The sequence below is a fragment of the Myodes glareolus genome, chromosome 18, assembly GCF_982192425.1.
Source record: "Myodes glareolus chromosome 18, mMyoGla1.1, whole genome shotgun sequence".
NCBI classification, from domain to species: domain Eukaryota; kingdom Metazoa; phylum Chordata; class Mammalia; order Rodentia; family Cricetidae; genus Myodes; species Myodes glareolus.
The window spans coordinates 47,328,190-47,339,116 of NC_142043.1; the positions used below are offsets into that span (position 1 = coordinate 47,328,190).

Genomic DNA, 10,927 nt, shown 5'->3' on the forward strand with positions numbered 1-10,927 from the left:
TAACCTTCAATACCAAATAAATCAGTCAGAAGGCTACAAGTGCCCTTTAACCTGCCAACAAAATAGAATTAAATCAACTAACGACTTAGCTTAGCTTGCAGATCATAAACTCGTATGTTTCTGACAGTCAAACAGACTGCTAGGAAAGTGTGTGAAAATATTTTCAAAACGAGCTGAGCCAAACAATCACAGGCTTTCTTCTACTTTGACAAAAAACAAAAACAAAATACTAGACAAAGACCAGGTTCACCATGGCATCTTTGCCCTAAACTCCTCCACAAGAATTTGGAAATAAATTTTTCCCTCTAATGTTTTTAAACCTAGGAACCATTAAGGCTGAATGAAACTCAATAAATAATTGATCTAGTCCACTTTAGACCTATCTGCCAAAGGCAGCTCAAAACAGTGACTACAAACTTCAGAAAAAATGTCTAGAGAACTCTGTCACTCCAGTTGCAAATTTAAGGAGTTCAAGGACAGCCTAAGATTCACAGTGACACTTTATGTCTTAGAGTTTTCACTGCTGTGAAGAGACACCACGACCACAGCAAGTCTTATCTTTAATGGGGGTGGCTCTCTTACAGTTCCAGAGGTTCAGTCCATTATCATCACGACTGGGAATATGGTAGTATGCAAGAGACACGGTGGTATAGTACCTGAGAGTTACAACTTGCATGCAATAGGAAGTCGGCGGGACAGTATCCTGAGCATAGGAAACTGCAACCCCCCTCCCCAGTGACACACTTCCTCCCACAAGATCATACACACTCCAACAAAGCTGCACCTAACAGTGATACTCCCTATGAGATTATGAGGGCCAATTACCTTCAAACTACCACACACTGCCTCAAAAATAAAGAGAAAAAAATTAAAGGTTGGGGATGTAACTCAGCTGGCAAAATTACCTAATCAGCAAGAAGCTTTGGGTTCAACCCTCAGCACCACATAAACTGGGTGTGGTTGGGGGCATGCCTGTAATCTCAGTATTCTGGAGGTGAGAGCAAGAAGAATGGAAGTTAAGGTTATAATCTGAGGTATAAACAGAGTTAAGAACATCTCAAAAACTAAAAACAAATTAAGCAGCAGACCCCAGGACTTAGGCAACAAATTCAAGATCATCCAGTGCTGCCTTGTAGGGAAGGCCCTGTCTCAAAACTACAAAAAAAAAAAGGTTAGGTATGGGGGTGGTAAACGCCTGTAATTCCAGCACTTGTGTTACACAAGAGGATTCAGAAGTCAAAGGCCAGTCCTGACTATGGATGAAGTTTGAGGCCAACCTTGACTACATGAAACCCTGTCTCAAAAGAGAAAGAAAAAAAATTACTATAGAAATCTGGCACTATATATTTTGACATAATGTTTGTTTGACGTTTACAAAAAGACTAGTTCAAGAATGTAACAATGTCATTCATACCAGCCCAAACACCGGAAACAAATGTTCAAGAATAAAATGAATATATTGCAATATTTATTTATACATTGTAATAATAGCAAGAAGAAAAACATAAAGAGATGAAATACTTAACAAAATGGCCACTCACAAAATAATGTATGTTCTCACTTAAAATTCTGAAAATCAACAGTGATCTAAAGTGGGAGGAATAAGCACCTGGAGCCGTCATCAAGTAGGAGTGGAGGGGCATGAGGAAGCTGCTGGAGTGCTGGGAATTCTTCGCTTTGATCTAGGTAGTAATAGCATATCCATACAGAAATTATTTATTGACCTGTACAATTACAACTTGCAGCCTTTGCGACTAGGAAGAGAGCTAAACTGGTAAAGTATTTGCTGCATGTTCAATCCCCAACATCCATATTCAAAGCAAGGCTTGGTAGCACCCATTTGTAATCCCAGTTTAGGAGGCAGTGGAAGGCAGATACCTGGGGCTTACTGGCCTCCTAGACTAATATAATCAGCGAGCCCCAGGTCCTGGTGACAGACTGTCTCAAACAAGGCGGATGACCCCCCACGGAACAACACGATAAGGTGACCCCTGGCTTCCACATTCAGGCACTTTAAGCTAGGTGTGGTGATCCATGCCAGTAATTGAGGGAGTGAAAGACCGACCCTGAGTGCAAGGCCAAATGGGGCTAAAGGTCCAGACCCTGTCTTTCCAAAAAGTAAGGTTGGGGGGGAGGGTGCAGTGTTGGGGAGATATAATGAGGAAGAGGGAAGGGGATAGAGGAAGAGACTGTTGGAGTTCGGGTTTCTAAAGGCGCTTCATAATGGTAATTAAATTTCTATGACTAGAACCAGGACAAAGCAGCTCTGAGCTTGCTGGCCGGTGGTTCTACCCTCCTGTTACTAACAGGTCCATCCTGTCCCTTCTCAACATTCTCTTTACTGGCTCCTGGAAAAACTAACTTGACTTCAGCATTCTAAGCATCTCTCCTCCCTTAGTTCCTCCATCCAAACTTTTCTAGCTCTACCACGTTCCTCACAAGGCTGCCTCTATGAATTAAATTAACTAGGCTCCTTGTAGTCTCTGGCTTCTGTTGGGGAATGCTAACTTCAGTGGAAAAATCAGAGGGTGGGAAAATAGTCTGTTTCCCTTCCTACAGGCCTGTCCTCCCAGAGGCTACTATCCGAGAGGATACCTGCCACGCCCCTTCAGCTAAACTCCCATGGTTCTAAAAATAAACACTCCCTCTTCTGCCTTCTCAGACCTAAGAGAGATTAAGAAGCTCTATCTGCTAGCGCCAGGATGTTCCAAACCATTCCCTGTCAGGTTTTTTGGTTACCTATTTTTTTTTTTTTTTGGTGTTTTGTTTTGTTGACACAGTCTCACCATGTAGCCCAGTTTGCCTGGATTTCAGTATTTAACTAAGTCAGGTCTTCAGGTCAGGGTCCTCCTGCCCCTTGAGTTTGAGATGACAGGTGGGATGGCTAGTCTTGGTTGTTAACTTGACTACATCTGGAATTAACTAAAAATCCAAGCATCTGGGCGCACCTGTGAGGGCTTTTCTAGATCAAATCATTTGAGGTTGGAAGACCCACCCTAAATCTGGGCCACCTTTTCATGGAAACGGAAGAAAGAAGCTTTTGCTGTTGTTCACTTGCTTGCCCTCATTCTCGCTAGCAAGTTCCCACATCCTGCCGCTGAGGTATTCCTTCACTGCTATTAGAGCCTGTTTCTTTGGGACTCCAATGTATACTGAAGACTAGCTGAGACACCCAGCCTTGTGGGCGATAGATAGATAGATAGATAGACAGACAGACAGACAGACAGACAGAGACAGATTCTATTACTTCTGTTCCTCTAGAGAACCCTGACTAATATGTACCACATTGACTAGTATATACGCCATCACACATGGTTCCTTACTAGCTTTCTTTAAGCCTGCCCTGCCTTGCTAGACAGTCCCTAGAACACTCAGAATACACAGTTGGATTGTGCCAGATGACTGATAAAGCCACACCAATTTGGCCTCCACTGTTCCATTAACTGCATGGGTTTCTTTCTCTGAGTAATTGGGCTCTGTGTACTTATGCATGAAGACTGATTCACTGCAAATCAATTCCCCATGGAAAATTCTTAACCCCAGGCTGCTTCTCAATTCTGCCACCTATGTGCACACACTGTATGTAATATTAGAGTAATGTTCATTAATTAAGAAGGCAAATGTTACTAAAAATGACTAGCACACAGAATGCAAAGCTAGGCTAACAATGGGATTTGTAGCTTACTTGTTTATAATTCCCCTTTCCTTTAGACTAAAGACTGGAGAAATTATTAGAGTTCTGCTTTATCACAATACTAGAACAATATCAAATACAGTATCCACCCTACAATTACCTCTGGAGTGCTCACACAATTTTAAATGTTCTGTCAGTCAAAAGAATTTCCCTTTCTTCCAATTAATCCTACAATCAAGGAACCAGGCTCAAACAATAGAAAATAACTTTTAGTGTCAATTTCAGTTTATTCTTTTTTTGTTTTTGTTTTTTTGAGACAGGTTTTCACTGTATTTTTTTTTTTAGAGCCTATCAAAGCACAAGACCAAGCTGGCCTTGAACTCACAGAGATCCACCTGCCTCTGCCCCTGAGTGCTGGTAAAGGCGTGTGCCACCAACCACAGCCTGGCTATTCTTAAATTACACTTGAGATTCAGAAAGGAAGTATCCCAGAAAAAGAGTCAAAGGTCAAGGCAAAAGGGCTCACTCAGTAGTGAATAGGAGTCCAGATAACCCAGGTTCAATTACCAGCACCCACATGGTGACTCACAACTGTCTGTAACTCCAGTTTTAGGGGATCTGATGCCTTCTTCTGGCCTCTGTGGCACTACATGCACATATTACAAGCATAAGATAAATATTTAAAATAATTTCTTTTAAGAGTCAAAGGTCATGGATCAAGTTCAAGGACTGGGAAAGATTTGATTTTTTTTTCCTTTTAATCATGATGTTCAATGGATTGATGTGGTGCTCTGGTGCTCTTTGGAAAATCAATCAATCAAAAAAAAAAGGTATTTTGCCCTCATGTATGTCTGTGAACCACTTGTGTGCCTGGTTCGGAAGAAGCCAGAAGACACTGAATCCCCGAGAATTAGATTTATAGTTGTTAGCCACCATGTGGGAATCAAACCTAGGTATTCTGGAGGAACAGCCAGGGCTCTTAACCACCGAAGTCACCTCTCCAGCCCCAAGATTTTATTTTTGAACCAAAAATAAAAACTGAATGAGGCTTGATTTCAAAGGGTGCTGCAGAAATGTTGAATTAGGAAAGCATTTATTTCTTCAGGATTTCATTCTCCTGTATATGATCACACTATAGATTCATCCAGATATATCAAGATTAACAGGGCTTGAGCCACGGGCAAAATAATTGAAATAACACTGCAAGAGGCTCATTTCTCTACTCACAGGAAAATAAAGGCTGCATATTAGAGACCTCCGACTGGGTTCTCAACCTCAGGACTGCAGACATTCTATAACACATCCCTGCTATAGACTGGGGAGGCCATGGTCATTATTAAATGCTTGATTTTATTCCTGGTTTTTACCTAGAAGATGCTAGTAGTCAAGAAATGTCTATCCAAGATCGTCAAAAGTCTCTCGGAAGCAAAACTACCTAGGTTAAGGACTTATCCAAATAAACATTTACCAGCTGGGCAGTGGTGGCACTTTGCCTTCAAAACCAGTAGCCGGGAGGTAGAGGTAGATGGATCTTTTTTAGTTCAAAAGGCCAGCCTGGTCTACAAAGTGATTTTCAGGACAGCCGGGAACTACACAGAGAAACCCAGTATCGGGAGGGAAAAAAAAAATTACTGTCAAAATAAGGTAAGTTTGTTTTATATAGAATATCTACAAACTTTTTCTTCATCTTTGGGCAAGAAAAAAAAAACACCTATTACCTGGCTTTATGAATTCATTTGACAACTTACAAAGTGACACCATTAGACGGAACTACAGCTGAAGAGTGCGGAGGAAAGTGTCGCCTGAATGAAGAAAGGCTGCTACGAAACTACCTAACTTGAGTTCCCTCTTGAGATATTCTCCGTAGAGAAGCATGCTCCTTTGTTCTCCCGGAGACATAGATGGAAAGTGTTACAGTCCCAAGACATGTCGCGTGACCAAGTGGAAAAAAGACAGGTAAACCTCCCAAGCCAGACAGACAAAACTGAAGGCAGGAACACACAGAACTCAAGCCCCTTGTTTATAGGTGGACTCTAGGTGATCTTCCTCCTTTCTCTCCAACATACTGCTCACACAGAGGTTCTCAGTGCTGTTCCTAGACATCCCCTTTACACTAATTACTCTGTAACGCTCTCCAAACATTTTAACATTGTCCTTACAATAGGCACAAAGTTCAAAACTCCAAGGCAGTAACTGCTACATAAAGAAAAACAAACAAGATTTTATAATACATCAGGGACTTTCAAGAAAGATATCAGGAGACAAGAATCTTCTCCCCACATGCATTCCCAAAGTGCCCCCCAAATAATTCCAATTTCTGGTCTTCCCAAACTCTCTGAGGTCAGCCACAGTGATCAACTATCCTCTACCTCCCAGACACATGTCCCAAAGGTGGTTTTACAAAGGTAAAAGGGAGGGGGTCTTCTGAAATTATTTTACTGGAGGTAAAACAACTCCGCCACTTAACTACTGTGGAAGTCAGGAAAAGTCTACTTTTCATTTATTAAAGGGTGCCAGAACATTTTTTCAGAGTTTGTGGCAAAAATTTAATAAGTATATAGACTATCTCTTTCTGTATTTAATACATTGCTTCTTCTAAAGAATTATATCTTTACATTTTATGTACATTAGTGTTTGGCCTGCATGTCTGTGTGAGGGTGTCAGATCCTCTGGAACTGGAGTTACAGACAGTGAGTGCTGGGAATTGAACCCGGGTCTTCTGAAAGAGCATCCTCTGGAGCCATCTCTCCAGCCCTTCTAATAAAGTCTTGATGTATGTCTAATTTGTTTTTGTTTGTTTGTTTTTCAAGACAGGGTTTCTCTGTAGCTTTGAAGCCTGTTCTGGAACTAGATCACCAGGTTGGCCTTGAACTCATAGAGATCCGCCTGCTTCTGCCCAGGAGTGCTGGAATTAAAGGCGAGCACCACCACCACCCAGCACCATATGACTTTTAAGATTGTTTTTAGTCAGAGCCTGATGAGCCAGAGGATTCTTAGTTCAAAGACTGACTGAGGCATTTAGTAAGAACCTGGCGCTAAATAAATAAATAAGCAATGAGAATTTAAATAGAACACAGGCCTAGCATGTAAGACCCTGAAGCCAACACACACACACACACAGACTTTTTTTTTTTTTTTTTGAGATTCTGAGACATTTTCCTGTGCTGAAGTTTTTGGGGTTTTTGTTTTTGTTTTTTCACTTTTTTAAGTCTTTTCTTCCCAGCCAAAGTGTCAGTTTTATCTATCATAAAAAGCAGAAAGAGAACCTTGAACTCAGATCATAATAAAAACCATTCTGCCCCAAGTAACAACACACTACAGGTGAGAATGACAACTTCTCTAGTGAAAGCATTTTATGTAATCTCTATGGAATCTTCAGAAAATGATGTGTCAAGATCATTGATATCTATGTCAATTCCTTATTGCAATTAGGAGAACAAAATCCCCATTCTAGAGTATCAGGAAGTCATCAATGGGTATAACGACAGCTAAAGAAATAACTCAGAACAAAAAGGATTCCAAATATACTAAATAAATGCAAGCCCTGCTCAGACAAAGAAGTTCATTAACCCTCGCACAAGTCCTTACATGAATATTCTATTTCTGTATGGGAATTCATCATTTACATGCATATCCAGATAGATCAGAGGAAAGAAAAGAAACTGCCCATTATTAGGAACCATTCTCCATTAGCCATCCAATAAGCAAGTGTCTCTGTAATAATTGTTGCCAGGAGGAGGGGGAGGTGATGGGGGATGGAGAGACTAGATTCTTTTTATTTAGTTCCCAACATTTATTTATTTATGTATTTATTTAATTTTTTTTTTTTTTTTTTTGGTTTCTCTGCAGCTTTGGAGTCTGTCCTGGAACTAACTCTGGTAGACCAGGATGACCCTGAACTCACAGAGATCCGCTGGCCCCGGCCTCCTGAGTCCTGGGATCCCGGCTAGCTCCCAACATTTCTAAATGCTACTTAATACCTACTGAAAACTCATTAAATCTGAGACAAGAACCTATTTTAGATGAATTCTTAATTAGGTTTGGGAGACAAAGCAAGCACTCCGGTCTCTCCTCTGAAGTACAGAGTTCAAGGCCAGCTCCAGCAATATGAGGAGTTCAGAGACAGTCTTGTCTACCTAGTGAAATACTATCTCAAAAAGGGCCCAGCAAGAGGCTGAAGGTGGAGGACTGTTAGCTCAAGACCATCCTAGGCTACTCGGAGAGATTCTGCCTGGAAAACAAACTGGGCTTAGTGGTTGATCCCTTGTTTAATCCCAGCTCTCAGGAAGCAGAGACAGGCAAATCTCTTGTAATTTCAGGCCAGCCTGCTCTACACAGCAAGATACAGCCCAACCAGGACTGCATACAAGACCCTGTCTCCAAAAACCAACCAAGCAAAAGCCTAAACAAACAAAAATCCCAGCACTAGGAGATAAAGTGAAAAAAAAAAAAAAAGACTAAAAGTTCAAGGCCAAGGATTTCTGCTGAGTTCCAGGCCACCCGGGGATACACTGCCAGACACTGTTTCAGAAACAAAACAAAAGCAATTGCTCTAATTGCGACAGCAGGAAAAGCTGCAAGCCATCTGCAGTGAGTCTGGAAAGGATTCTCCAGGATCTTGTAAGATCTGCATATACTGTATTCACTATAACTTCGGTTTTTAAAAAAGGGGGGGCAGAGATGCTCCGCTTTTACCAAAAGCAAACGTCAGAGGTGAAATCGCTACATGACTCAGAGAGGGGCTGAGGGTCTCTCTTCTAGGTCGGACTCACCAACTTTAGAAGGTCGGTACTGGGCATCTTCCTCCGCAGGAGTCTTCCCCGGACTCCTCTTTTTCAGCGTCTGAAAAGGGGAAACACATCTGTTTACTCTAAGACGTAAAGGCGTCGCCACACTGCTAGATCAGCTGCCTCCCTCGCTCCTAGGAAGGCTCGGGATTTCACTGCCTGCCTGATCAACACTCCGGCCGGCCGAACCAGAAAAACCCAGCCGAGGAGTCCACGAGGGGGACACGCCCCTTCCCAGGCTGGGACTCCAGACAACTCCGTCCCCGGGCCCACAGTCCCACAGCCCCACGGCCTGCCAGATCTCGGGCTGCTCCTCGCCCGCTCTGCCTCCCCGCCCAGCCGCAGCCCGAGCTAGGCACCCCGACTCTCCGCGAAACTGCTCAGCCCGGGCCTCCAACTCCCGCCCTTAGCTCAGCACCCCTTCAGCCCTGGCCCTGCTCGCCTCAACCCCGCTCCCCTTCAGCCTGGGCCCCGCTACCCCTCAGCTCCGCTCTCCCCTGCCCATCTAGGCTCGCGACCCCTCAGCTCGCCCCTGCTCCTCTCGGCTCGTCCTCCTCCCACCTCCCCCTCAGCTCGCCCCTGCTCCTCTAAGCTCGCCCTCCCTCCCCTTTTCTCTCCTCCACTCTGCCCGGCCTGGCTCCCCTCAGCCTCAGCCCCGACCGGCCCGCCACGGCGGCTCCACCTCCTCAGGCCGAGGTCCCGCGCCTTCTCCGCAGAGGCTCAGCCTTGCAGCCGCACACCTCGCACGCCTCCGCTCTGCAAGCGACTGAGCCGCCAGCCGCCGGATCCGAGTTCCCCCTTCCGCTGCCGCCGCAGAGATTGGAGGTGCGCCTCCGCCAGCCCCGCCCCTCCCGGAAATGGCCTTGGGGGACCCACCCGCCTTAGGGAGCCCCGGGCGTGCGCGGCCTCGCCGTTCTAGGACGCGCGCACGTCCGACGCTGCGCGGAGAGGGCTCTGCACTCCGCCCTATAACGCGTGCGCGCCGCCTGCTGGCCGGGTAGGGGCTGTGTGTGCGCCGGATAGGGTGTCTGGGGTTTTCTCCTAGCGCCGAAGACTAGCCCTGTTGGTCTCCAATTTCTCCTTCAGGGCTAACCTTTATTTATTTGTCTTATATCGTTGTTTTATGATGCAAGATTTTACTAAGTTGCCTAGGCTGGCTTTGAATTCTTTCTGTAGGGCAGGCAAGGTTTTGATCTAGGTATTCTCCTGCCTCAGCCCAGCCTCCCAATGACATCTCCCTCCCAGTTCTTTGTTTTGAAACAAGTCCTCATATGCTGGCCTCAAACTGGTCATGTATCTGAGGGTAACTTTGAATTCTCAATCTTCCTGCCTCCACCTCCCAAATATTGAGATTACAGGCATGGGACATACACTCAGCAGTTTGGGAGATGATTAGCATTTATTTGTCTGAGGCTGGGGTCTCACTCTGTTGTGAAAGCTATGAACTGACCTTGAACTTGAACCAATCTTTCTGCCTCAGGCTCCTGAGTTTTAAAGTTATGGGCCTGAAAAGCTTGTTATTTAGAAGGGTGGCTTGAAGGGACTGGAAACGGGGGGGGGGGGGGGGGGGGGGGGCTCAGTGAGTTTGGTTCCCAGCACCCACATAAAATGGCTCCCAAGTGCCTGTACTCCAGATCCACAGGGTCTGACACACACACACACACACACACACACACACACACACACACACACACATTTACACATAAAAATAACTTGAACCTGGTGTGGTGGTTCACTCCTGCAACCCCAGCATTCAAGAGGCTCAAGAAGGAACATTGCTTCAGAGCAAGACTCCCGCTCCCCTACACCACCCCAACCCCTACATACTGGACACAGCTGGCCACTTCCAGCCAGTGCAGGCCTGCAGACAAGACAAATCTCAGCAACCACTTGACATGGGTCTGTAAAGGAAGGACTTTGGGATTTTACTGAGTGTCTTAGGGTTACTTATTGTTGTGATGAAATACCATGACTAAAGAAACTTGGGGAGGAAAGGGTTCATTTGGTTTACATTCCCACAGCACTGTTCATTATTGGAGGAAGTCAGAACAAGAACTCAAGCAGGAGCGATGGTGACCATGGAAGAATGCTGCTTGCTGGCTTGTTCGGTCCACTTTCTTATAGAACCCAGGATCACCAGCCCAGCGATGGCACCACCATGAACTGGGCACTCTCCCATCAATCACTAATTAAGAAAATGTAGCTCAGATCTGATCTCATGGAGGGATTTTCTTTCCTTTTGTTTTTGTTTGTTGGTCGTCTTCTACTTCTACTTCTTCTTCTTCTTCTTCTTCTTCTTCTTCTTCTTCTTCTTCTTCCTCCTCCTCCTCCTCCTCCTCCTCTTCCTCCTCCTCTTCCTCATTCCCCTCCTTCTCCTCCTCCTTCTTCTTCTTTTGTGGTTTTTCAAGACGGGTTTCTCTGTGTATCCCTGGCTCTCCTGGAACTTGCTCTGTAGACCAGGCTGGCCTCAAACTCACAGAGATCCACCTGCCTTTGCCTCCTCTAA

The 10,927-nt window shown here is 44.8% G+C and overlaps 1 protein-coding gene across 1 annotated transcript in view; it reads right to left on the bottom strand.

The window, feature by feature from the left end:
• The window catches only part of Sgpl1 (sphingosine-1-phosphate lyase 1), a 49,659-nt gene extending 40,406 nt beyond the window's left edge, over nucleotides 1-9,253 (bottom strand). The window contains exons 1-2 of the mRNA XM_087898141.1: nucleotides 9,104-9,253; nucleotides 8,407-8,476 (exon numbers count right to left, since the gene is read on the bottom strand). Of these exons, the coding sequence (XP_087754267.1) occupies nucleotides 8,407-8,433 (27 nt within the window). The 5' untranslated portion in view covers nucleotides 8,434-8,476; nucleotides 9,104-9,253. The remainder of the gene's footprint in view (nucleotides 1-8,406; nucleotides 8,477-9,103) is intronic.
• Between the last annotated feature and the right edge of the window lie 1,674 nt (nucleotides 9,254-10,927).